The following is a 27729-nucleotide window of genomic DNA, read 5'->3' as shown; positions in this document are numbered from 1 at the left end:
TCAGAGTTAGTTCCTGCAGTAGGGCAGATACAGAGGAAGGAACCAAGGGCACAAGCCTGACTGAACAGAAGCTACCAACACTGTTCCCTCTGCGCTGACTGAAATGGTGCAGGTGGCAGCCCAACTGAAGAGCAGCCTCGTCCTCTAGAAGTGCTCACTGTGAGCAAGTTCACTGGCTGAAAAAAATAATCCTTAGGTTGGAGAAACGAAACTTTTTTTTTTTTGGCTGCATTGGGTCTTCGTTGCTGTGCGCGGGCTTTCTCTAGTTGCGGCGACTGGGAGCTACTCTCTGTTGTGGCGCGCGGGCTTCTCATCGCGGTGGCTTCTCTACTTGCGGAGCACAGGCTCTAGGTGCATGGGCTTCAGTAGTTGTGGCTCGTGAGCTGTAGAGCGCAGGCTCAGTAGTTGTGGCGCATGGGCTTAGTTGCTCTGCGGCATGTGGTATCTTCCCGGACCAGGGCTTGAACCCATGTCCCCTGCACCAGCAGGCGGATTCTGAGCCAATGTACCACCAGGGAAGTCCGAGAAAGGAAACTTTTAATCTGGAATCACTGCAAAGACAAATGGTTTCTCCAAATCATTTTATTAGAATGTGTTACTCAAAAGGAACTGCAAAGAACATGCCTAAATATGGTGTACACAGTTTATGCTTGACACCTGCAGACACTAGATCCGAAGTTTGGATGGCAAGGGAGCCGGAGGGGAAAGTAGTAGGGTGGGCTGGGACTACGGCGGCACTGGCTGGCCAGACCTCACACAGACAGACCGGGCCTCCAAGACTGAGGTCCCATGACAGCGTACACGTACCAACTCTTGAACACAAGGTTCAACTCTTCTCTCTGTGCAAGAGCAAAGGCCTCTGGACTCAGTCTGAGTCACTGTCTGTCTCAGCTTCTTTCACATCCACGCTGAATTTGTACTCCTGGTCACATCCCATGTAAGCGTCGCTCATGAAGTACAGAGTGTAGTTGTGGGCGCCAGTGGCCGGGGCCACAAAGTCGAGCTTCACCTGGAGACAGCAGGCAAAACTCAGGGCCAGCTCAGACACAGGAAGAGTTCTCACCCTGCCCCATCTCACAGCACACGAGGGCCACGGACACACTCACCTTGGCCTTCTGCTGCAGGGTCAGCCTCTTGATGGAAATGAGGCTATTCGACTTGGCATCTCCGATCACCACCCACCAGCCCTCTTCACGTTTCTGTAGTGACCAAAAGCCAACAAAGTCAGCACATAAAATTTGATGATCATGACACCAAGAGAAAAGTTACAAAAGTAAGAAACCAGAAACCAGAAAGAAAGCTTTCTAAAACTTCTTCCCAAACTACAATTGGATATACCTAAGATTCTGAACTGCCTGAGGTGTCTCACATGAATCTTTAAGTAGGCAGATGAACTCATTTGTTGGTCCTGCCTCATTTCCTTGTCCCAAAGTACCTTCTCCCATTTAGTACCTGACACTAAATCCAAGATTCCACTATTAGACATCTAGTCTTTGGGGCCTCGCAGCTTTGAGTTCCTCAGAGACCCTTTTAAATAAAAGGCATATATGCCGGAGGAGAAAAACACGTTAACATGGAGGTGAGCCTGCCAGCTGAGAGGATCCAAAGTAGGCCTTGCATCTACCAAGAATCCCCCTCTGCTGGCCGCTCCACTGTCAGAAAACCCAAGCATTCCACTTTAAAGCACTCTTTCCTCAGAGCCTATTAAACGAATAGTTCGTAAACTTAAAACATTACAGTGTATCTGGTTTCTCCTTTCAGCCTTCAATTATTCTCCCATATAAGGGATCAGATTTCCTTTTTGGTGGTAAAGAACCAAGCACTGGAAGCAGAGTAAGTAGCTGTGAGAAACGAGAGCGAAGAAACACCAACTAGAAAAGCCCAACTGTCCTGGAGACCTTCTTTTTTTTTTTTTTGGCCAAGTGACACGTGGGATCTTAGTTCCCCAACCCGGGATCAAACCCGTGCCCGCCCCCTGCATTGGTAGCAGAGAGTCTTAACCACTGGACTGCCAGGGAAGTCCCCCTGGAGCCATTTAGAGTTAAAGATAAATGCTTCTTCACAGCCGCGGACGTCAACAACTGCGTGACTGGGGCGTTCAATAACGACCAGTCACCTAAATTGCCTTAAAGCAAAACACCACCAAAAACTCCCACAGAAAACACCCATGGCCCCAAGATTAATCCTCAGGCTTGTGGCTTCATTATTACTCTAAATTTCCTCCCTCAGTGACTATGCACCCTTATAGCCCAGCCTCTAGCCAGTCAGTAGGGCCTCAAGTGGACCCCTGGGAAGCCACGCCCAGGACGCACCTGTGGGAAGAGAGGCGCAATCACGGGGCCTGTGACTTCCTCCTCTCGCTCCAGCTGCACCAGCACCACAACCGGCCCACCACTGTGGGGAGAAACGCAGGTTGCACGTCACAGCTGTGCCCAGCAAGGACCCGGGGCGGGGCACCTGGCCCTCTCTGGCTCACCTGCGGATGCTGTCCTTGTCCACCACCTCGTAGGACAGTTCGATGTTGGGGTAGCGGTTACAGAAGCGGGCCACGTCTGCGATCTGGCTATCGGACAGCTGAAGCAATGCGTTGCGCTCTTCATCCTCCATCTCCATGATGTCAAAAACACTCTCCACCCCCTGCAGTGGGTGTCAGAGGTCAGGGAAGAAGAGAGAATGCACACTAGCAGCAGAGGAAAGTGGCTCCAAAGAGCGGCTACTTTTACTTCCTAAGCCATCAGATCATCTAAAGAAGACACGGCTTCAGAAAGAACATGGCCCACAACCGTCAGGCTCTCTAGCAGCTCCACGGCTAACACCTCCAGAGAGGCCAGAATGAGAAGGCTCCCCTCCACAACCGCCCCCAGTGCAAGACGCTCGGCTCCCAGCCTCGGCCACCCGACACTCCGGGTCCAGGCCCGGCTCACCTTGTCTGTGCAACGTTTGATGTGCTCTGAGGTGAAGTGTGGCAGCTGTTTCAGGTATGAGTCCTTGGACCACATAGCTTGGGTGACCATCTGGGCCAGCTCCATGGCTGCCAGAGCTGGGCTGAGCCACCCGTTGCTAGAGAGGACGTCCACACAGGCCTGGATGAGCCGGATGGCCTGAACAGGGACAGGAGAGCAAGAGCAGGCAGGGTTGGAACTGCTGCTTCACAGGCCACACGGGCTTCCCCCCGCCCCCCTCGATACCTTGCTAAGGATCTCCTCTGTATCCGACTGCAGCTCAGCACTCAGCTGCATGCGGGACAGGTGAGCCTGCAGAAGCAGGTTGGTCTTGACGTGCGGGTCATTGAACTTAGGGTTATTCAACTTGTGGGGGACCTTCTGGGCCAACTGGAAAGTGGAAGAAAAAGAGCCGATGATGAAGAGGTGACCCTACCTGAGACCTATTCTCAGGCAGCACCTATCCCAGGCTCACAACCCTTCAAAACTCAGAGGGGTGGCTGGGTGCCTGGGGGGGGGTGGGGCTGAGACGTGTGGAGGTGCGTGAGGGAGGTCGGGGCAGGAGGGGTCGGTGTCTTCCTGTGGTGACGGGGCATCGCGTGCTCTGGGCACGCGGGCCAAGTTTCAGCTCCAAGGAAGTTCTCCTGAAGCTGAGGTGCCCTCACCTGCCGCAGGAGGTTGTCTTCATGGTGCCGGATGGGAATGTTCTCATACTCGGCCGCATTGGAGATGATCTCAATAAGCCCTCGCACCTTGGTCTTGGCATTCAGGGACATGCTGAAGAGCTCTGAGAGAGGTAGGGAAGGAGATTTGAGAGCAGTCAAAGCAGGCAGAAAAGGAGCAGAGAGGAGAGAGTTAACTCCTGGGCTACCCCAGCTCCACCCTGCGATGCGTGCCTCTGACAAACACCGGATGGGGCACTGGAAGCAGCATCATCTCTCATCCACCATGGGCTGCAGACCCTGCCTGAGATCCCTCCAGCTCAGGCTCTGCACAGACCCAGCCCCTGCTGGCCCTCACCAATGGTGGTGTAGTTGATGTAATAGTAGGCAGCGATCATGCCCAGGTTCAGAGGCGCCACGTCCATCTCGTCCTCAATGCTGATGCACTTGGACTGCTCCAGGTCACTCAGGGTTTGTTCCACGAGCTCCGACAAGTGGTCAGACAGGTGACGATGGGAGATGCCTGTGAAGGTGAGAGCTAAGTGGGGAGTCACAGGGAGATGGCGAGCAAGGGCTGTGAAAACCGCAAAAGGATAAGGTTATGCTCCGAAGCCACTGACCCTGCAGGTTGTAATAATTGGGGTTCTGTGTCATGCGGCGGTACAGAAAGGTCCAGGTGAGGTAGTCCACGGCGTCCTGCTTGTTCTCAATGGTCTTGGTGACAATCTCAGCATTGAAGTGGTCATGCATACAGTGGTCCAGGTGAGACTCTACTGGCAAAGGCTCATATAAGAACTTTTTGAAGAAATCCTATGGGAAAGAAGATAATAGAAAGTCAATGACAATATGGTCACAGAGATAGATCAAGGGGAAAAAAAAGCCAAGGGAAAATGCGGCCCCTATGTGACAGACAGACACAGCTAATCAAAATGGAAGAAACCAGTTGCACAGACAAGGTGAGCTGGGTCTGGACCTGGAGAGTTGGGTGTGCATGCCTGTTCCCACTGGCATCACTGGTTATTTCTACAGCAGAGACAGGGGGTACCCCAAGTCCCACATGCTGAGCAGAGCATGAGGGAAGATGGAACCAGCCAGAGCGAGAAGACGTCAACACACAGAGTCAACAGCAGTAGCAAAAACCAAAGGCTACAAAATTCTACGCAGCCAAGAGGCTTGTTACAAAAGCAACATGGAAGATAAAAGAGGCAGAAGTTGACAGACAGAATGTAAAAAAATAAGTAAACACATCTATCGAAAGAGAAACTAAAGAATCTGTTCTGAGGCCCAGGATCAAAAGACAGTGCAAGAGGACCAGGCTGACCTTTTTGGAGCCCTGGCACATGATGACGCAGCGCCCCTCGTCATCCTGCAAAGGGCGGTTGGCGTGTCCCACCATCTGCAGCACGTCGTAGATGGGGTAATCCACGTACCTAGAGACAGGAGGGGAGAGGAGGCAAAGCCACAGCAACAGACACTCAGGAGGCTGACTCCCTAAATGTCAAAGAATAAAGTGCAAACACGGGGAGACGTGGGCCAATCACAGCAAAACTGTTTATGAGCTCCCACGCTCAGGCACTAGTTTCACGTATCATCTATACATCACTTTAGTTTTCAAGTGTTAAGAGTCATTACTTTGTTGCTCAGTGTCCTTGAACCAAAGCTATTAACCCATCTGATGCCAACAGCCAAATAACTCCCCATTAAAGGATCTAATATGTAAGGCAGGCTTCCAAACTTTACAGCTATATAGTTCATGAGTAATGAAGTCACCCGACTCAAATCCAAATCTAGAAGCAGATTCAGACATTAAAAATAAGTCCATATAAATAAAACCCTGGCTGGGGTGGAATCCCGGCTAGCTGTTTATTTCCCTAACACCTTTTCTTCACAATAGTGAACTTCTGGATTTGCAGGTATTACGTTCATCTTAGGAAGGAAGGTCCCGTTGACACAGAGCAAGTGCACGGCTGTACTCACGCGTGGATCTTGCCGTTGTAGTACTGGGTATCCATGATAATCACCAGGTGGGCGGCCACATTCATGCCCCAGCAGAGACTCCGAGAAGCCACCACCACCTGGATAGCCCCTGAGCAGCAGAAGGGAAGAGACTAAGCACAGGGCTCCCTGGCTGAGGCAGGACCTGCTGCTTCCTGGGCAGGTAGTGGCTTATCTTGTGCTACATTTCAGAACTCAGAGCAAAGCTTACCAGGGACAAGGTTTAATGACTAAGGGGCTAACTCGGTACTACAGGAGGTGGCTCTATGTCACTGTTGCTCTGCTGGGGGGGCTACCCTGGAGGAAACGAGGTAATCCTGGAACAGAATCCCAAGCCCAGGGAAAGCTAGGCTCACACTCCTGCCTGACAGATGGGCCTTGCTGGCTGGAAAGTGCTAAGGCTGACTCAGCCACGGGCTGGCTTAGTACATGGTAGCAAAATCGAGCTCTGAAGGTGCCACAAACCAGACAGATTCAGGGGTCAAAGGGTGACAGTAATGATTCTGGCAGGAGCACCTCCACTGCAGCTCCACTAAGCACTGTCAAAATAATACTCTGCGTGAAATGCCTGACGTCGACAAGGGACAGAGGCACACAGCCACCCAAGGGAAACAGAGGCCCAAACACTTTGCTGAGCCTGGAATCCGTAGAAAACCAGGTCTAGTGGCCAAATGTCCTGGTCTGAAAAACCAGGTTCTGAAAGAGCACAACCTTATGTGCCTGCCTGCTTTCTCATCTAGAAAGTAGGGGTAATATCTGTCGCACCTTCACCACAAGAGTACTGAAATCAAATGAGATAACAGACAAAATAATCTGGTAAGTATCAATATTTTGAAAATGACCAATGTGCTGTAAAGAAATATCACCCACGCCCAGAAGCTCAACAACACACGCCCCCGTGACACCTCTGGATCTAGTCTCACTCTGCGCCTCAAGGCTTGCTCTCTACCTGAGCTGAAGAGCTGCTCCACCAGGCGCCGCTCCATGGGGCTGAGCCCCTCGTGCAGGTAGCCCACCCCGTTTAGCAGCGTCTCCTTGAGCGTGCTGTCACTCAGCTTCTCCAGGTAGGGGATCAGGTCCTTCTCCGTGCAGTGCAGGAACCTGGGCGGCATGAGCACTGACTCAGCCCAGAGCGCTTCCACCCTGCAGAGACCCTTCCAGCTGTGCGTCGCCCAGCCCCGAGCCAGGCGGGGGCCACCCCACCCTTGTGAACAGAACACCCGGCAGGAGGCCGGTCTCACCTGAGCCAACCCTCACCTCCCCACGGGCCCCCAGGAGCCAGGCCCCGCCCACCTCTGCCGCTGGATGTCAGCCGCACACGTGGTGAGGATGTCGATGGCGGTGAGGCGCGTCTGCTTGCGAGATGGAACGAAGACAATGACGGGCTTCTTGGGCGAGTGCTTGGTGATGGCGTGGTACACAGGCTTGGCCATGGACAGCAGGCGAGTCTGCGTGTGGCTAATGTTGAAGCCCTGGAAACCGAGGAGGAAGAAAGGAGGTTACAAACCCAGGGAGCCCAGGACGTCATGAGGCCACGTGGGAACGGGAAGAGCGGGTCCCACCTGGATGTGCAGCTCCAAGGGCACGGGGCGCACGTTCGGGTGGAAGTTGAAGGTGGAGGTGGCGCTGCACCCCAGCCAGTGGGCCACGTCCTTTGCGTTCGAGAGCGAGGAGCTGAGGGCCACAATGCGAATGGGCCTCTCGATCTGGGAGGAGATGTAGCGCATCCGGGAGCAGATCACCTCCAGCACGGGCTGAAAAGGGGCGGGAGTCACTGCAGGCCCGGCGCTCCATCCTCAGCCCTGAGCTACCTTCGTGTGGAGCCCAACAACCTCGAGATGATCTCCTAACTCTTCCTTGTGATTAGGGGCTCTCCCGTCTTTGGGTCCACCTCCTCCACAGCCAATCTCCACTAAGCAATGGTACTCTCCAAGAAAACTACAGAAAAGTCTCAGATCATCCTTTCAGAATAAGGTGATGGGCAGAATCCTCTTGGGAGAAGCCCTAGTCTCTGGTCCTCACCTAAGGCCCAAGGCCAAGGCTACTCTGCTGGTCCCAGCCCCGCTTCTATGCTGCAAGGTCAAGCCATACCCCATTCTCGCCCCCGATAAGGTGGACCTCATCCACCACGAAGAGGTTGATGTTCTGGACATTCTTGCGCTGCTTCCACCGCCGGGAAAGGATGTCCCACTTCTCGGGGGTGCTGATGATGATGTTGCCTTTGCCCAGAAGCTTCAGGTCCGTGCTGGTCTCCCCCGTCAGGAGCACCACCTTCTTGTTGAGCCTATCCTGGAACTTCTCGTACCAGTCCATGTACACCTGGCAGGCGGGCAGCGGGAGGGCAGAAAAACATCAGGCCACGTCAGGCTTCAGTTCATGAATTATGAGAAAAACGTGGGAAGCCAAACACAGAGGCCTGTCACCCTGGAGATCTCAAGCTAAATACTTCGTAATCACACACCAACCTATAAGTGACTGGAGAGCTTCCCTTTAGTATACGACTGCGGAAATGGCCACCAGCAGGCAAACAGTCTTGCCCCAGTTGGCTCTGCAAATTTCAGGGCTCAGAAAACCTTGATGTGGACTCAGAGATGAAAACGGGTTCTGGGAAAATTCACACGTGACACACCTGCTCCGCCAGAGCCTCCATGGGGGTGATGTAGACACAGCGCCCCTCCGAGTTCTGCAGCAGCATCCGCAGGATGGCGAACTCCGCACAGATGGTCTTCCCGCTGCCCGTGGGGGCCCCCACAAACACGTTGTCATCGCTGTTGTACACGGTGTTAAACACTGAGAAGCGACAGAGAGGCAGCATGAACACGGAGAGAGACTCGGACGCGCAGGAAACTCAGCCAGTCAGCCCAGAATGGCAACCATGAGAGGTGATGGCACACGGCCCCCAGCTGCAGTCGGGCCTGCGACATCTCTCCCCTTCATCCGCTCCTTCCCACACAAGAGGAGGAGAAGGGACCAAGATCAAGAGTTCAGGGCCCCTGGAGATTTGCGGGAGGACAACAGAAGCAAAGGAGGTCAGGGCTCCCTCCTTGCTTCTCAGGGACAGGATGCCGAACCAAGGGGAACTGGCTCCCCTCCTCTGCCCCTCCAACCCTCTCCTGTGTTTCCTGGAAAGAATCAAGTACACAGAGAAGGTAAAAAGCCTAACACGTAAGCCCTGGCATCCAGACTGGGTTAAAATCAAGTTCTACTATTTATTAGCTGGTTCAATTGGGGTGCCTCTCCCTGCCTCGGTTTCCTCATCTGTAGAACAGGACACTGATGGTAGTATCTCAAATGGTAAATCCCTGTTTGCTGGTATCTCAAACAGGATTGTGGAAGGAATGAAAGAGAAAACACTTGGGGTGCACCCAGCCCAGAGTACTTAGAACATGGGGCGTGCTCTGCGAACACAGCTGTCGTTTACAGCAATGAAGGCAGAGGAGGCCTCGGTCAACGCTGCACACTCTGGTTCAATACTGGAGCCTCCTGAGCCTGAGAAATGACAGTGCACCGTGATAGTAAGACCTGCTCTACCAACCCTCCTCAGGGAGACGTGCAAAGAAGCGAAGCAAATCTAATAGTAACCAAGGGCTTCTGAGAACGGAAAACGTCCTGGCTGCTCCAACAGTTGGCACTGATGAGCTCCCACTCCTGCCAAGCACCTGAGGGCCCTCCTCCCCCTCCTCCCGCAGAACCTACCTGTCTCCAGGGGACCTTAAAAGGCCTCCAAAGGAACCTTTCACCTGGAAATGGAAACACCTACCCTGGGTCTGGATGGGGTTGAAGAAAGGAAATTTATCTTGGTAAAGGCTCTCAAAGGCACTGTTTCTCAGGGCAGACACGGGCAAGGGCTGCAGGTCCAGAAGCTCAGTTGGGGGTGGGTACTTCTCTGGTAGGATCAGGTGCCGGAAAGAGACAGGCAGTTGGGTCTCACAAGCTGCCAGAAAATAAACGGGAAGGGCAGTCAGCACACTGGGAACCCCAAGGCAGCATACACAGCACTCTCCCCAACCAAGTCTGGCCCAGTACAAGGGGCAAGACACTCATCTAACTGCCCCGGGAGGACCTGGCCCAGGGGACCCTGCGAAGGAGACGCACTCACAGAGCCAGCGGTCAGACACCACACGGATGAAGTACTGAGGGGGCAGCGGTTCAAAGACGGGCACGAAGAACGTAATGAGGTGCTCGTCCTGCGCATACTTGGCCTTGAGTAGGAAGTACTCGTGGTGCAGGATCACCTCGCTGTCCACATCCTCCACCAGAATCCAGAACGCCTCTGAGGAACCATGGACCTGCCCACAGGGGCACAAGTGACAGGAGCATGAGCTGGCGGTAACTCAGCCCTCCAATCCCGTTCTCCTCAAGATCCCTCTGAAACCAGGCCCCTGCGCCTCACACAGCCTGACCTTTTCATCCCACTGGAAGTCGGGTGTGATGGTCAGCTCCACCTTCAGCGTGGAGCGCGTGATAGGCTGCAGATGCACCGACAACTCCAGCTTGGGGAACAGGTGGACGTATTTGTGGATGGTCTTCCCCATCTTGGGCATGCGGATAAGCTCCCCTACGAGGACACAAGAGAGCACGGGGCTGCAGCCCAGCCTGCCTGAGGTACCTGCAAACGCAGCCCTGAGGGCCACCAAGGGGAACGGGCGGATTCCACTCCAGAAGGGCAGGTTCTTCCCTCCACTCTCAGTGGGCCCAGAAGATTCAAAGCCCCGAGACCAAGAGCAAGCCTACTGCTAGTGGGACAAGACAAGTGAGCCCAGGATGTCAGGGCACGAGGCCTAGGAACTGGAAAGCAGGCAGGCTTAGGGAGACATCTGAGCTGTGCGGATGAGCAGGATGGCTTCCCACGCACCTATCTCATTGTGATTCAGGTCATACAGACGCTCAAAAGGGAAGTTTTTCTTCTCAATCTTCTTCACTACTTCCTCAGGGAGTTTCCGGAACTGGCGCAGAGGACACATGGACTGCCACCTGTCCAGGAAGGAAACAGAGCTATCAGTCCCTTGTGCGGGGCCTGGAACCAACTGCCCTCCTCACGGCTTCCAACGGATGAGCTGTGACCCACAGAACACGAATGCTGAAGACAGACATCTCCAACTATGCCACCCTCCCCGACTCCTCAGCTGCACCCCAAAGGGCCTGCCCCCTTCTCAACTTTCACCCAGCTGCATATTTCACACATCAGGGCGAGATCTGATGCGCTCTAAGGCTTTCCCACCACACCCTCGGCCCGGGGACCCCCACCCTGTGACCAGCTTCCAGCTCACTGGGCCTTACATGCGTTTGTCAATCATCTTGCAGAGGTTCAGGGTCTTGTCAGTAAGCTGTGCCCAGCCTCGGTTCAGGACAATTTCAAAGATGGCACGCATCAACCGGCCAGCCGACTGGGGAAAGATGAAGCATTCCCCCTGTCAAGTCCACACTGTCCCCAGACCTAATAATGCAGCCACCCGACACAGGGTTTAATTACCTCAAGCTCTGATACGACCAGCTACATCAACTCAAAACCCAAGTCCCTCTGTCATGACCCACCCCCACCCCCAGCAGACGCTGGCTGACGCAGGACAGTCAGAGAAGTGCAGCTAGAGCTCCGCGCCCAGCATTGTAACCTTCCACTCACTGCCTGGTCTTAAGGCTTTTGACTCATTTAGCATTTAGAGTCCTAGCAAGAGTAAGGGTGTTAGTGACTTGCCCTGAGAAAAAGACAAAGAGTAGTTATTAAAGTCTTTTGCCATTTCTGGGTGTATTTAGGAGCCCAGCAGCCGTAATGGGAAGTCCCTCTCCACAGGGAAGCAGACACCGTGTCTTGCGATCTCCACGTGGAGCTTCCCCAGCATCTCTGTAAAGGCCTCACCTTCCCACGTGCTCAAGATCAGTAAAACAGAGCGGCCGTACCACACGCGCACCAGCCAACAAGCCACCTGGGGCACAACTCAGCATTCCTTCTCCCTCACTAGTGTCAGGCCTACTTTTTACCAGACACACACAGAACACGGGATGGGAACTTATCAGGGGTGGCACAACCCTGCCCTCACCTGGGTAACATATACCATGTCGGCCATCAACGCAAAGCCCTCCAATTTCAGTTGCGAGATGAAAGCTTGGAGAAGCACATTGATCTGGAAAAAAGGAAAATCAGCCAGAAGGAGGCCGATCACTGATTGAACCATCCGAAAAAGTGAATATATTTCTGCTCTGGGCATCCATGCCAGGTAAGACCTTCTAGAGCTCTTGATTTGCAGACATTAAATAATTGTTACTCCATGTAAAAAAGAACATGTGAGAAGGATGCAGAAACTCGGAGAACTGAGCAGATTACCAAGAACAAACCCAAACTCAAGGGTCATCTTTTATTTTTATTTATCTTTTTATTTTTTAAATTCTTTTCTAAGGTTCATCTTTTAGAAGATCAGGAAAACCACCTGACCCTTACCCCAAGCAGAGAGGAGCTGGGCTCACCTTCGCACTGGGTTCCTCAATGCTCTCCTTTACAGGGATGGGCACCCTCTCCAGCAACTTCTGCAGCTCCAGCTTCTCCTCCTGCCACAAGAAGGAAACAGGTCAAGAAAAAGCCAGGAGGCCAAGGAGAGAACCAACCAGTGACGTGGCAGTGGGTACCAACTTCCAGTTCCAACACGCTGAGTGGACTCACTTCTCTCACAGTGATGTTCTTGAACTCTGAGGACAAGGAGAAGACTCTGAAAAGCTCAATCTCACTCAGGGTGGGCTTTAGCAGCTGGTTGTAGGTCTGTACCGTATCATTGGTGATGTAGTAGTGGCTGGCTATACGACCGAGTTCTGTCACCTACAAAGAAGGAAGACTCAATCCAAAGCTGATCATTAACAAGCGGCAACCTCTCACTGTGGACAAGAGGTGCCCACTGGGTGAACACACAGCAATACAAGTGCCTGGCCCAAGCACAGGAAGAAGGATGGCCCAATAAACTGACCTATAGTGTGACTTGATGCCCACACAGACAAGAGAACTAGATCAGCTGCCACAGCTCAAGATATGGAAAGGAAGCACCGTCAGGTTTTACACCATTTTAGAAGTTCCTAGGTTCAAAGGGCACAGTCCAATGCCACTTGTTTTTCTGCTGTTCCAAGCAGTGGGCAATTAGGCAGTACTTGAATCAAGACAGTGATCTGAAAAATTGTCTCCTGGGGCTACAACTTCTGCAGGGACCTCCGTCCCTCAGCCCACTCACCTGGAAGTTGCCCGTCTTCTTGTCATACTTGACCAGATTGTTCTTATCCAGCATCAAGGCAGCAGTATGAACCAGATCCAGTCGGCGCTGGTCCAGCAGGGGATCTCCCTTGAGGTCATCATGAGAGATGCCATAGAGGGTTGGGGATCGGAGCATTCGGATATACAGGTAGGCGTAGCCCAGCCAGTTCACTGCATCCTATAAGAAACAGATCATGGGCCTTAGCATGCAGAGCTGATGTCCAAGTGAAAAGCTCCCACAGAGCACTTAGATGTTAATTCCCAACTATGACGATACGTATTATACTGTCTTGTGAACGTTTATAATATTTCATTATTAAGAAAACAGAGTCCTTTCTAAGATTTTGGCAACAAGGGAAATTGTCAGCCAGAGACCCAAGAAGCCTGAGAGCCTGCTTACACTGAGAGACGTGGGGCCCAGGGCTGGAGGACCCCGGTGCTGAGGCCCACAGCACAATGACCGAGACCACCTCACTCCTGGCACCCTGGCCTCTCTGGAGAAGATAAGAGGCACCAAGGACAGAGCCCTCCCCTACCTTTGCGTTCTGGACGTTCCCCAGCACGATTTCCGCGTTGAGCATGTCAGGCAGCTTTGATACCATCTGGCTCTCAATAGGAAGCTGCTGATTGAGGAGGGACAGGTAGTACTGCAGCTCCCCATGAGAAGTGATTAGTATGCCTTCGCCCTTGGTGTCATACTGAGGTCTTCCTGCTCGTCCCAGCATCTATAGGTCAGAGAGAGCAACCAAGACGGCTATGGCCACAGAGCTCCTGGGTTTGATTCCAGGCTTCTACATTATGGAACCTCGCCTTCCATCTGCCATCTTTTGGACCTCCTGTGTATAAAACACAGCATGCTTTTCCCCACTGAGAATAAACTCAAAAGCTCCATACCTGCAGGATGTCCAGTGCCCCCAGTTCTGTCCAGCGCCCCTTCTCTGGACTGTACACCTGGGTGCCTTTGATGATGACGGTATGCGCGGGGAGATTCACACCCCAAGCCAGGGTTGCCGTGGAAACTAAAACCTACAGAGGCAAGGCAAGGTAATAAGGAAAACGGACGTTACCACCATGGATTATCATCCTCAACTTCTCCAGGCAACTGGCCTCAGAGCTTCTAGCAGCACCAAGGTGGGTCCCATACTTGCCAATGTAACACCAGAATAAAGAGGAAAGGAGTCCTTGGGTTCCTCATCTCTTCGAGAATCAACATTTCAAGGTTCTAGAGACACTTAAGAGACAGATATGCAGACCTATATGAATCAACTTAAGGTTACTAAACAAGTTAAAGTATGGGCTCTCCTGAGACAGGGAATGAACAAGGTCCTGACCTATGTCTGACAATATGTGGAGTCACCAACATGCTTGCTCTGCTGGGCTTCTCAGGTGCTTTCCTGAACTCACTCATCTTCCCGCATGCAGGATGTGAAGAGATGGGAGAGGTGGTATGACACTACACTGACTGTACCTACCCAACTCTCCGACCTGGTTTACCTGAGCCTGAAACAACGAAGTACCAGGCACAAACATACGCCACAACCTCCGATGTTTCCTGTCTTCTCTGTCCGTGCTTTGCCCACCCTCACCTGAATGTGTTTATCAGCAAAAAGATCCTCTACGAGTGTCCGGTCAACTCTGGTCATGCCCGCGTGATGAATAGCAAAGCCATAGGGCAGGAGATCCTTCAGCTCCAGGTTCTGGGAAACAGAAGAGAACAGGTGATGAGGTGAGCCTTCCTGAAGGAACTCCCCCAGAGACAAAGCAAATCTCTTCAGCTGAGACTCTGCCCCTCACCTATCCACATATCCACAGCCAATCAAACCTCACCCTGTGTGAAAGAGCACCACCTCACACTCCTGGAGGACCACTGGGACAACTCGGATTGAGCCAGTTACCAGGTAGGAATGAGAGAGCTGGGCCTGTCTCGCCTCACCTTGCACTGCTCGGCTTCTGTCCGAAGGACTTCTGTGGAGGCCGAGCCCTCTCTCAGAAACAGACCCAGCGTGTCCTTCTCCAGGCACATGTCCCGGATGGCCCTGGCCGTCTTCCCAGTCTCCTTCCGGGAGTGGACAAACACCAGCACCTGAGTAGAAGCCGCAGTTTTCCACAGTCAAGAGACACACTCTGACAGTCACCCCCACGCCCCTGAGGAACCAGCAGCAGAAGCAGAGGCTGCACCACGATCAGGCAAGAAACTGAGGTCTGGCTCAGAAGCCTAACAGTGCCCGCAAGACCCTAAGCGAACGAACCTACCAAGCACAGTGATGAGGGTCCTGTAACTGGGAAACTAAACTAACTCTTAGCACCCCATCTTTTAACAGCAAGTTTAAATATAATATGAATGCACATTCAGGAATCTCAATTAATTTGTGTTCAGGTACCTGATGAGATTCTCAGCTGCTAAAACGTTATATAAAATAACAGGCACTGGCCTTTATAAATGGATTTAGGAAGTAAGTCTCAGTATGAGACAGGCACTATTTTGTAGGAAATAAAGTCCTCCAAGTATTTAGTGCCAAGAAAAGATTTGTGTCTTCATGTAAATTCTTATGTTTTTTTAATCAGGCAAAATATTCAATGTTCCATAAAAAAATTAGATCATACTTACTAGTAAAATGCCCTTTCACTAGTTTCTAATTTTTATCTTTATTTTTGCTATGTTTTTAGTATAAGTCACCCAAATCTTTTATGGAAGAACCCTTGATAATGTAGACAGACAAATTAATTATTTGTGCCTGGTGATTTCCTTTTTGAGTTTTTAAATTACAAATTCAATTTCTTTAATGGTTACAGGACAATTCAGATTATCTATTTCATCAAGGCTGTTTTGGTAGTTGGTTGTTTTTGAGAAATAGGCCCATCTCCTTAAGGCGGTCAAATCCATGTGTAAAGTTGTTCACAGTATTCCTTTACTATCCTTTCAAATGTAACAGATTCTGTAGTAATACTCCATTTCGTTTCTGGTACTGGTGATTTGTTTTGTGTCTTCTCTCTTTATCTTAGTCAGTCTTGCTTGGCTATCAGTAAGTCAAAAATTCAAAAGAACAGAGTTCAAGAATAATGAGAAACCATGACAGACCTGATTTTTTCCAGCATGTTCCATGATTTTCTCATAGACAATTTCGTTCATGATCTGGAAACGCTTGATAGCTTTTTTCTCCGTAATGCCCACGTAAGTCTGTTCTAGAGGCACTGGGCGGAAGCTAGAAGTTCAACAGTTAGACAAATTAGGCTTCTGAGACAAAAGTACTGAGGAAATAAACAGTCCTTTTCGCTGCCAGGGAGCAATATTCCTCTTTTTGGATTCGTATCACATCAAAACCCAAAGGCCATTCTAAAACCCAATCTAATAGAGCTCCTTGGAAAAGAAGGACAGCAGGAAGGTCACCCTGGTTAAACTTCTCCCAGTCTTTTCTTATACCTGTTGTCGAAGTAGAATAGGCCCTTGGCAGGGTCCACACGCAGAAAGGTGGCCACATCTTCATAGTTGGGGAGGGTGGCACTAAGACCAATGAGTCGGACATCCTCTTGGGTCATCTCAATGTTCCGGATGGTCCTGGCCACCAACGCTTCTAAGACAGGACCTCTGTCATCGTGGAGAAGATGGATCTCATCCTAAGGAATGGGAGGGCAGCAAATTACCTGTAGGACTAGAGAAATGTGGCCGCCTTTCCTGAAGAGTATTCCCATTTTGTAGGTATACACCTAATATGCCAAATAAAGAAGACAAGAAAAGGGATCCCAAGGCCAGGGAAACCCAAAGGATGAGATGATATTCACCATGAAATACCCCAGGAAATAACATGCTCCAACCACGGGCTGCTTTGCTACAGTTCAGTGAAACAATGCTTTACGGTAAGAAAATCTGATACTTCGGGTAAATGAATTCATAACTCCACTCAAAGGAAAATTCCTTTACTAAAGATAAAGCTTCTGATCAGACCGTATTTATATCAAATAAGGTTTTACCTCTGGGCAGTTATCTTTACCAAGAACGAACTGTATCAAATGAAGACTCTGAGTCATCAAATGAAGGATCCACATAGCCTAAGGCTGTGCTTCTCAAATTGCAGCAGGCACACAAGGCAGGAGGGGATCTTATTAAAATGCAGATTGTATTTCAGCAAGTGGGAGTGGGGACAGGGACTCTGCATTTCTTTCTTTTTTAAAAAAAATATTTATTTTGGCTGTGCTGGGTCTTAGTTGTGGCACGCAGGATCTTTCTTGCAGCACGTGGGAATCTTTAGTTGCAGCATGCTGACTTCTTAGTTGCAGCATGCGGACTCTTGGTTGAGGCATGTATGTGGGATCTAGTTCCCTGACCAAGGATCAAACCCAGACCCACTGCATTGGGAGCACGGAGTCTCATCCACTGTGCCACCAGGGAAGTCCCAGGACTCTGAATTTCTAACAAGACTTTGAGTAGCAGACTCTAAGCAGGGGCTAGCAAATTTTTTCTTGAAGGCCAGAGAGTCAGTATTTTAGGCTTGTGGGCCATACAGTCTCTGTTACAAATACTCAATTCTGTCACTGCAGCATAAAAGTAACTGTGAACAATACGCAAATGGGTATGGCTGTGTTCCAACAAAACAAAAATCAGTAGCGACAGATTGCCAACCCTGCTCTAGAATGCTGCAAATCAACATGCAAGGTCTCCTTTCTGCTTCCCCAGACAACCAAAAGAAACCGCACTCAGACTGTCATTCCTCCCTGGGGGCTTCTGTGTATACAGGACACAATATCCTGACTCCTTACTCATTCTCTCTGAGAATGGATTCTTTATAAAGCCCTTTAATGTTCTGGGAGGACATAAGCATCAATAGTTTTTTTCAATTCTCTGTTTACATTTATTTCAAAATATTTGACATAAAAAAAGTATAAATGATATGGCAAAGAGCATGCACCTACTGGGAAGTGTTTCAATTCGGTGCAGATTCTCATTTAGCAGTAAGAGCAATGCGGACAATAGCTGCCATTACGAAGGCCAGTAACTGGAGGAAAGGCACTGAAGAAAAGTTTAGCATTAAAACCCAGCAACCCCTCCTCAACCAGGCCTGGGCTCTGTGTTCCCACAAGGACCCCCTGCTCACCAGGATGATGAGTCGCACGAGCTGGGTGTAGGTCCGCTCCCCACCCTTGCGGGTAATGATGTCCCACTTCTCAGGGGTGCAGACGATGATCTGAGTGGCGCTGATCTCCTCCTTGCACAGCTGGTGGTCTCCAGTCAGTTCTGCAACAGTGATGCCGTACGTGGCCAGGCGCTGGGTGTAGGAAAGGCACATCAGGCAAAAATGCTTGGAGGGGGCCTGGACTCCACACTCTCTGTCTGTGAAGTCTGAGTGTGGGGTACTGGAGGTAGGTATCAACCCTTCAGGGAAATATCAAGTGTATGAGGTTGAGCATATGAACATTTATTTATAAAACAAATCCAAGTTTACACGCAGGGTAAGGAAGCAGAAAAATGCTCCCTGGGAGCTCTGCACACAATAGGGGGAAATGGAAGCTTGCAGACAAAAGACCTGGAATAACACTAGATCTATTATCAACCACCCATGTAAGTGTTTCATAAATACTCCAACAATGCAAATGATACCAACTGCAGAAAATTGCTAAGGAGAAGATTAAAAAGATGGTAAACCCTTGTAAAAGCCCAAAAGAGATCCAGGACTTTCTCCTTTCACAAACACTCTGTACTTGGGTCAAGTTCCACCTTCGAAGGAGAAAAAAACACCACACAAGGCATTCCAGAAATGCCCTAAGGTAAGAAGCAGAGAAGCACCAGGCCTGTCCCCCAGTATCTTCTGGAGAAAGGTTCTATCCCCTTACCTTTCCAAAACTGCCCACCATCTCCTGCACCAAAGACCGCATGGGGGCGATGTAGATGATCTTGAAGTCATCCACGTTGATAGTGCCATCCATGTTAATGTGCTTCCCTATCTCTCGGAGCATAGACATCAGGGCCACGTTGGTCTTACCAGCACCCTATGGGAGGTCAAGGACAAGAAGGCCTGTGTACCTCGTTATGCTCACTACCCCAATTTCTAAGGGCTTATCACCAAAACAGAGCATGTCCTGTGGATTTTACCCTACCATTTAACATCTCCTCCACCAAAGAATAAAGAATTAGGGGTTAAGGATGGAGATGAACAATATTGCCACCTAAAATATACACCGCATTCCACGAGAAAAAAGCAGGCAGGGCAGTGCTTACGGTAGGAGCGCAGAGCAGCAGATTCTCATCCGTCTCCAGAGCAGCACGGTAGAGCTTACTCTGGATCCGATTCAGTGTTTTGAAGCCCTCAAATCCAGCCTGGGCATACTTGGGCAGTTTCTCCACTGGAAGAAGTTGCTAGAAAAAAATGCCACGCACATCACATTAGCAGCACCCTTGAGCAGACTGTGGTTTTGCGAGATTGCACTTCCCGGCAACCTCCCTGCATAACGCTCCACTAAAGGCCAGACCAGAGAGATCAGTATTGTCCCCAGGGCTCAAAATCAAAACGGGAAAACTCTGCAGCAGCTTCCACTTCTGGAATAAACTATCTGTGGGACAAGGCCACACTGTGGTCAATGGGTGGAAATCCAAACTGGAAGGGAGGCAAAGTGAGCAGAAAACTTAGAAAAGCAATTCACTCACTTCTTCAGAGCCGAAGGGCTTGGGCTTCAGAGCAGGCACATGCACCTCTTCATAGCCCTTGCGCTGGCGACGGAAGGATCCGTCAGGAAGCTGACAGCGTTTGTTGGCCATGAAGTGGCTCCCCTGGGTAAAAACTAGGTCCTCCAAGTCCAGAACCTGTCGCGGAGCCAGTGCCTGCGAGTATGAAAAACAAGAATATAAAGTGAGCAAGCTGAGCAAAGGAGTTTCCATCCCTCACAGCCTTGGAAATGGCCTTGGTACCTACCTCTCCACCCTGGTCCAGATCCATGGTTTCCAGATCTGTGTCCATCCGGGACTGACGCACTCGCTCTCTCCGGGACCTCTCCTCCTGTGATGCAGAAAGACAGAAAGAATAGCAACGATTCATCACCATCCCAGCTTCTTGTCCTTTCCAGTCCCTTGGCTGAGCTTGACTCACAGGTGCTGACTAGTAAGTCCTGAAACAGAAAGGTGGCCCTTTACGTTCAGACAGTTGAGGACCACCAGAATGATGAAATCAAACCACTTTCAAGGGACAATACGTAGTCCTGGGATTTCAAAAGTCGACGTTCAACAATGCAGCATCAAGGGCTATCCTTAAGGGACAGAGTGAGGGTTCTGTGTTCAGCAAACATGCATTGTATTCCTGTACTACCAGCAGACACCATGACTTATTGTGTGAACAAGCAGCAAAGGGCCCAGGTGCTGGTGACGACAGCAGCTCATCAGCAGTCTCTCGACCACACCAGCGTGAAGGTGTTGATTCCACACTGTACCAATGACCAAACTCAAAGAATCTGGAGAAATAATTCACTTCTTCAACTTCCTGCTTTAACAGGAATTTAGCTTTTTGCTGCAATCTTCTAACTAGTGTCTCTTTTCCAAAGCAAACACTCTAGCTCAGGAGTCAGACAGACAAACCAACCCAGCCCTTACCCGGATCAGATCCTCCTTCTCCGTTTCGTGGAGCTGGTAGAGGAACTTGGACAGCTCTGGGTCAGCTTCCATCTTTCCCATGATCCTTTCCTTTTCAGCTTCACTCTGTGCACTGGCCAGCAAGGTACAGTATAAAACTGTCAACAGCAAAAGGAAGAAAGGGAAGGTGAGATACAAAATCAACCTTCAACCCTGGGGTAGAAAGAAAAATACATGAAACAAGTGGTAAGGCTATGAAAGCAACACAACCTCTACCACACACCTACCTACGACACAAAAGCGTTCTCCATACATACTCACTCATCATCCTGTGCTGCCGCAACACCTTAATAAAATCAAAAGTGTTGAAACCAAGGAGCAGAACCAGCTGGTTCTCACATTCCCGGTCATCACTGGCCGTCTGCAGGGAGAAGATAACACCACGATTAAGGACACAGCCATCTGCTTCCTACACTGTCCCATCTGCTAAGACACACGGAACACAAAAACATTATCCCGGCTGTACCTTCAAAATCTCCAAGACTTCATCTGCCTTCTTCTGCGACACAATGGCATCATCATAGAAGCGACTGAGCTGCCGCTGGAGCCAAAAGGCATCAATATCCCGAGGGTGCAAATCCTTCTTCTTGGAACTCATCAGTTCCCCTGAGGCCACAAGCTACAAAGTAACCAGGCACTGAGCTCACTGTGTCTCCATCTGCCCCACGTGCTTTCTTATCATCCAGCAACAAAGCTCTGCAGGCCACCCACCCACAGCCTACCCTCTTCTGAGGACTTTCCGGTGGGGGCGGGGGGTGGAGGGGGGTGGGGGGATGACGAATCTGCTATACTGAGTTCATGAGCACACCAAACCCACCAAGACTTCATCAACACATGCCTTTGAGAAAGAGGGTGACTGACTGAAACCTTAAGAAAAATCAAGACACGAAATGTTTATCACAGCTCACCCTATGAAAAGGTAGCTTAATAAATAATACATGACAGGACCTAGGTATGAGAAAGAAGTGCTACACCCAGAAATAACCTGCCCTGCAGGGGCGGGCAAGAGCAAGCTGTACTCACATTAGCCGAGAGGGTGCAGCGCACCACTGCCTCGTCCCCTTCCATGTCGTCATCCGATGCCTCTTCTCGAACCTCCCCGTACACATCTTCATCACCTTCCTGTGGAAACAGCCCCAACTCCAACTCGTGACCTGGAGCTGATCCTGGCATCACCACAGAACCTCTCCCTCAAGTCACTTAAAATAAGCTCCACGGTTAGAGCAAAGGCTTCTGCGGTGGAACCAACAACTTACTGGAACCAGGGTCAGCCTCATTCCAGAGTACATTTACCAGAAGGACCAATACAGAAGCACACTTGGGAAAGCACACAGTGACCAGAAATGTAGAGGCCACACTTCGCTTGCTCACTACTGTCTTTACGCACATACTTGCCTACAGGTGTAATATGTACTAAGCACAGGGTCATGTTAAAAGCAGGTCCTTAATAATAAGCATTTGTTCAATGAACGAATGCTATGAGCAAAGCATTCTTTTAGTTTGTTGCTACTTAAAATAAAGAAATCCTACTAACTCTACTGGAGAAAGGGGCTCAGCAGTCACCTACTTCAATCATATCGTTTGAAAGGTGGAGACACTGAAGCAAAACGACCTGTCCGATACAGGACCAAAATTCAGCCCTCTAGGCTCCCAGTTTTGGTGCTCTCTCCTGACTCTCCTTTGCTACCCCTTCTTCCTGTCCTAGTTTATGATATCCCAAAGCTGGCGTTTTACCTTTCAGGAAGCCAAACACACCCAATAAGAACTCGAATGCAACTCTGCACATTTTTTCAAGTGCCCCACTTGTTCCTATTAGTTACATTCAAGAAATTCTAATTAGATGGTAAACCTCAGTGGCTGCTGCAACTGTTACTGAAACAACCACGTACAAAATATGCCCATGCTCTGCGGCAAATGTGCATTTTTTTTTGAAATTGGCAGTAGGACACAGTACTGGAAAGAGGAAAATTATCACAGTATGGTTAAAATGCAGTAAAACGGGACAACACATTCCCGAAATGAAGTATACGCTATACTTACCTTTTTTTCTTTCTTTTTCCTGACCCACTTGGTTTATGTTCAATTATTGTATTAATTTACATTTATAAGTTCAAATTTGCTTTATAAAGCCAAAAAATAACCATAACAATTTTTCAGCGAAATAATATTTATGCCCAAGTTTGACACCAATACAACACATAAAACTTATCTGGCTTAAGTTAGGGCACTTCTTTACATCAGAAGTGGTCCCCTCACCTTAACAACTGAAAAAAAAAAAAAAAGACGAGACTGGGTCTGTTTGCTTATCACTTACCTCCTCATCAGACTCAAACTGTACATTCACACCATACGTCTCATCAATGTTGTCATCTGAAACGGTGAGGGATTAGAAAAAGAGGACAGGGAACAGTTAGTAAAATGAGGCACTAGGGAGTTAATTTCCTCCCTAACTGCCTGACTTGCCTCTCCTCAGGACAGACCTAAGGTCTAAGGACTAACAGACAAATGATCAACGTAAGAGAGCCTGGGGCTTCCCTGGTGGCGCAGTGGTTAAGAATCCGCCTGCCGATGCAGGGGACATGGGTTTGATCCCTGGTCCAGGAAGATCCCACATGCAACAGAGCAACTAAGCCCATGCGCCATAGCTACTGAGCCTGATCTCTAGAGCTCACGAGCCACAACTACTGAGCCCACGCGCCACAACTAACGAAGCCCACGCGCCTAGAGCCCGTGCTCCGCAACAAGAGAAGCCATTGCAATGAGAAACACGCGCACCGCAATGAAGAGTAGCCCCCGCTCGATGCAACCAGAGAAAGCCCACGCACAGCAACGATCATCCAATGCAGCCAAAAATAAATAAAATAAATTTACAAAAAAAAAAAAAAAAGAAAGCCTTCTGTGCTGCCACCAGCAAGGCCTGCTCCAATCTGCCGGCCGTAGAAACGGCCCTGCTCTGCCTGTCCACCCTCCACCCAGGCCCTCTCCAAGTTTTCTCCCATGTTCTATACAATAAAAGGGTCTCAGAATAAGAAATGGCTCCCGGAATCAAGGGATTCTGGCGTCCATCAATCATAACCCCTCCAAAAACACCAAATAGGTTATGGAAATCTTTTTTTTTTTTTTTTTTTTGCGGTACGCGGGCCTCTCACTGTTGTGGCCTCTCCCGTTGCAGAGCACAGGCTCTGGAAACGCAGGCTCAGCGGCCATGGCTCACGGGCCCAGCTGCTCTGCGGCATGTGGGATCTTCCCGGACCGGGGCACGAACCTGTGTCCCCTGCATCGGCAGGCGGACTCTCAACCACTGAGCCACCAGGGAAGCCCTGGAAACCTTTTAAAGCATCTTTCAGATACTTTAATGGCTGAGGCTAGAAGATCACATTAGGGGTCAACGAGCACCCAGTTCATATGGTCAGGACACAAACAGCTCACTTACCCATGTTCTGGATTTCCTTGTCTCCACCATAGTCTGTGATCTTTTTACCCAGGTTCACTAACACATGGTATCTTGTATCATCTGTCTGACCCAGCAGCAGATCAATCTCCTTTCTCCTTTCCTTGTCCCGAAGCTTTTCATTCTTTAAAACAGCTAGAACTTCATCAGCTGCCCCACAAAGGATATCACGTGGCTGGCAAAAAAAAAAAGAAAAATTTAGAACAACGAGACAAAGACATAGAACATCACTGACCAGCTTTACGTGACAATAGGATGTGAAGAGCTGTATCTCTTTAAAACCTGCATACCAGGTTCCCACCATTTTCACTAATGTTAATTTAAAAATGCCACATCGGGCTTCCCTGGTGGCGCAGTGGTCGAGTCCGCCTGCCGATGCAGGGGACGCGGGTTCGTGCCCCGGTCTGGGAGGGTCCCACATGCCGCGGAGCGGCTGGGCCCCTGAGCCATGGCCGCTGGGCCAGCGTGTCCAGGGCCTGTGCTCCGCAGCGGGAGAGGCCGCAGCGGTGAGAGGCCGCAGCGGTGAGAGGCCCGCATACCGCAAGGAAAAGAAAAAAAAAAAACTGCCACGAAAGGTCACACAATTGAAGGAAGACTCATCTGTTTCAAAAAATCAGGTAAGTGGTCTTAGGAAGACAGACACGGCTTCCACAGCAGTGTGCCACATCTCTCCCGACGGGAGAGGCGCTCTGCAGTCCTGCCCTAGCCTGCCAAACCTGTGGTGATTCTTTATCCTCACCTCCTCTAGCAGCCACCTCACCAGCATCTCTCAGAGACTCACAGAGCTCCTTAATCTAATTACATGTATAATGCTAAGAGCACAGATTCTGGATATAAACTACCCGGGCTTACATCCTGGGTCTGCCAAACACTACTCTGTGACTTGGGAAGATTACTTAAGTGTTCTTTGCCTCACACCTCTCTTCCGTAGAATGGAAAGTAAGTATTAATAGCACCTAGTCATAGAGCTAACATGAGAACTGAAATAGAGAAGACATGTAAAATGCTATCCCATATAAAGTAAGTGCTCTATAAGTATGAGCCACTTCTGCGTATCGGTATGGCCCACACAGGAAAATACACAGACAAGGTTCCTCTGGTGCCTCCCAGGTGTGACTTCCTCCCTCTCCAAAAACATGGCTTCACCCTCTGGCTGCCTCACCTGGTCCCCAAGTGCAGCCTGGATGAAGCTGAGCAGCACTTCGTAGGTCTCCCGGGTCTCTTTAGTTTTGGGCTTGTAGATGATGCCCACCATCTCATCAATGCCCTCCGAGAGCAGAGTATAACCCTTCATCTTGTTGATGTCATGCCGGTCCTCATCACGCTTTCTTCGCCTAATGGACAGAGTATGATGTTGAACGGGCAGAACCTTCCCTCTCAAAGGCAAGACTAAAAGAAGCCCACCCCACCCTCCTCCCCTCAGCTCCATGACACACAGGTAATATAAAACCACAAATCTGTACCTCAGCAAGTGATTCCCATTTGGCCTTAGTCACTTGCACGAGTATTTCTTTATGGGAACACAGTAACAGAAAGGGAATACTCTGTCATTCTCTCACTAGATGCACTAAACGTTACAATGAGACATCCTCCACGTTCATTTAAAAGAGACAACCCTTTCTACTTTGTATGACAATATATGATTGGATTTTGACTAGCTTTTTATCCCTCAGACATATTTTCTTTTTCTAGCCAGAAAACCGAAGCTCCAAAGGAATCTACTGCCATCAATTCCTGGAAAAGAAGTCACACTCCGCAAAGTGGAGGACCAATGATACGTTACTCATTTCAAATACAACTGCTTTAATCAAAACCGGGCCTACGAATTTCTGAGACTTCATCATGAGAGAAGAGGAAGACACAGACGATCAGGGTCAAAAGATAACAGTGAGATAAAGTTCAATGATTTTTTTTAAGTTTGGAAATATATCACCCCGCAAAAGTAAAAAAACAACAAAAAAGCAAAACAAAACACCTGCCTTTCACGCTTGAATGGTAGTTTATAACAACAAAACTGGAAGTGGGCAACAGCAGACAAAAGAAGTAGGGGTGGTAAGTTAGTAATAAAAGAGAAGAGTGAGAAGAGTTACTGAGACAAGAGTTTAACGGGACTTCCCGGGTGGCACAGTGGTTAAGAATCCGCCTGCCAATGCAGGGGACACGGGTTCGAGCCCTGGTCCAGGAAGATCCCACATGCTGCAGAGTAGCTAAGCCCGTGTGCCACAACTACTGAGCCTGCGCTCTCCTGCGAGCCACAACTACTGAGCCCACGTGCCACAACTACGGAGCTTGCGCTCTAGAGCCTGTGAGCCACAACTACTGAGCCCGCACGCTTAGAGCCCGTGCTCCGCAACAAGAGAAGCCACCGCAATGAGAAGCCCGCGCACCGCAACAAAGAGTAGCCCCCGTGCGCAGCAACGAAGACCCAACGCAGCCAAAAAAAAAAGAGGGGTTAACAGATACAAACTACTATATGTAAAATAGATAAACAAAAACAAAAAAAAGAGTTTACCAAGAATCTTCAAAATACCATGAAGAAAATTAAGATCTCTCTATGGATGAGAAACACATGCTGAAAAAAGATCTAAAAGTTGTTTTCCACTTCAGATACACTTGTTTAGGCCAAAGAACCTTTCGATTCTTATGATTCTGCTTTTATCTTTACTGAATTGTTTTAATGTCACTGACATCTCACTTGCACCAAGCAATTCGGCAAAAAAAACACTGCTCAAATGCCAAGGGAAAATGGACTTAGGGTCTGAAGAAAAATCATTTTCCCCCTGCTACTCACTTGGCTCTTCTTTCCTCTTGCATCTGTGGTTTCGTCCGTTGAGCCTTATCTCCCATCCGGGTGCCCTCGAGCTTCCCAACCAGGGACAGAACCTCTCCTGTGGGTTCATCCCGGCGGGTCCGGTCAATGAGAGAGCGGTCAGCTTGGAGGACAAGATTCGAGTTCTGAAAAGATCACAGTGTTATCGAAACTCTGACAGGAGCAGGACCAATGCCGGTACCAAAGGGATACCAGCTGATAACAAAGGAAGTAAGAACTGGGGCAAAGAAGTGACAAAAATCACTAGTCGGAATAAAAAGATGTTTTCCTTAAGAAGCGCATCATATAATTGCGCATGAGCGAAGGGCAATCAAATCGTTAGAACAATCCTTGCTCCTAACACTGCTCATAACTCCGCCCAGGGAACACTGTCGGGCACGTTGGAGATGACATACGAAAGGGGTCGGGAACAGCGCCGAGGGGACAGGGAACAAACACTCCTAGCAGAGCTCTTAGCCCATCCTGCTCGCCCCAGTCACCAGTGGGGTTATTCATATCGTCATGTACCCCCTCCTTCGCCTGAACCTGATTGCCCCTCTGATTTCGCGGTTCTCCCGTAGGCCTTCAGAGTGAAACTCCCTTCCTCAGCCTCCCGCTCCCCACCGGCCTCCTCAGCCCAGAGCCCTCCGCCGAGCCCACACGCACCGCCTTGTATTCGTACTGCAGGCTACGAGCGGTCACATCCGCCATGGCGGCGGACGCTCAGGGGTCTCAGAGCTCCGCTCCCCCCACCACACGCTACAGACAGCCGCCGATCTCCTCTACCGCCGCGCCTGACGCAGGAAAGACGCACAGGAAGGAGAATGAGACTGGCTCCCTTCCGCTTCCGGGTCGTGCGCCGGGAAGTGCTGGTGGGGCATATCTCCGGGGTATGCGCTCCGGTTTTCTGCGACCGTGCGGGCTCGGTGGGCGGGACCGGCAAATCCCGGGACTCTCGAAAGACGGTTCCGGACCAGTACTCTCCCTATCTCGGGTTCCGGCCTTCGTCCCCCAGGACTCCTCACAT

At 50.0% G+C, this 27729-nt stretch overlaps 1 protein-coding gene across 1 annotated transcript; it reads right to left on the bottom strand.

The window, feature by feature from the left end:
- Positions 1 to 567: 567 nt before the first annotated feature.
- Positions 568 to 27510, bottom strand: SNRNP200 (small nuclear ribonucleoprotein U5 subunit 200). The gene is made up of 45 exons (XM_060168584.1): positions 27369 to 27510; positions 26685 to 26848; positions 25056 to 25227; positions 23876 to 24068; positions 22757 to 22812; positions 21466 to 21564; positions 20909 to 21061; positions 20704 to 20803; positions 20404 to 20540; positions 19733 to 19816; positions 19468 to 19641; positions 19042 to 19179; positions 18657 to 18812; positions 17921 to 18091; positions 16252 to 16445; positions 15910 to 16033; positions 14764 to 14913; positions 14417 to 14527; positions 13725 to 13856; positions 13367 to 13555; positions 12811 to 13008; positions 12255 to 12407; positions 12062 to 12142; positions 11638 to 11721; positions 10880 to 10986; positions 10455 to 10573; positions 10003 to 10157; positions 9699 to 9888; positions 9360 to 9533; positions 8229 to 8389; positions 7691 to 7918; positions 7162 to 7353; positions 6893 to 7071; positions 6549 to 6700; positions 5582 to 5690; positions 4926 to 5034; positions 4225 to 4414; positions 3963 to 4127; positions 3608 to 3729; positions 3189 to 3332; positions 2925 to 3101; positions 2477 to 2637; positions 2313 to 2394; positions 1107 to 1199; positions 568 to 1009 (listed from the first exon to the last, which is right to left on the bottom strand). The coding sequence occupies exons 1-45, from the start codon at positions 27411 to 27413 to the stop codon at positions 866 to 868; spliced, it is 6411 nt and encodes a 2136-aa protein (XP_060024567.1). The 5' UTR covers positions 27414 to 27510; the 3' UTR covers positions 568 to 865.
- Between the last annotated feature and the right edge of the window lie 219 nt (positions 27511 to 27729).

This window comes from Lagenorhynchus albirostris, chromosome 13 (genome assembly GCF_949774975.1).
Source record: "Lagenorhynchus albirostris chromosome 13, mLagAlb1.1, whole genome shotgun sequence".
Classification (NCBI taxonomy): Eukaryota; Metazoa; Chordata; class Mammalia; order Artiodactyla; family Delphinidae; genus Lagenorhynchus; species Lagenorhynchus albirostris.
The sequence above is the reverse complement of the archived record's forward strand: the minus strand, read 5'-3'. Positions and strand labels throughout refer to the sequence as shown.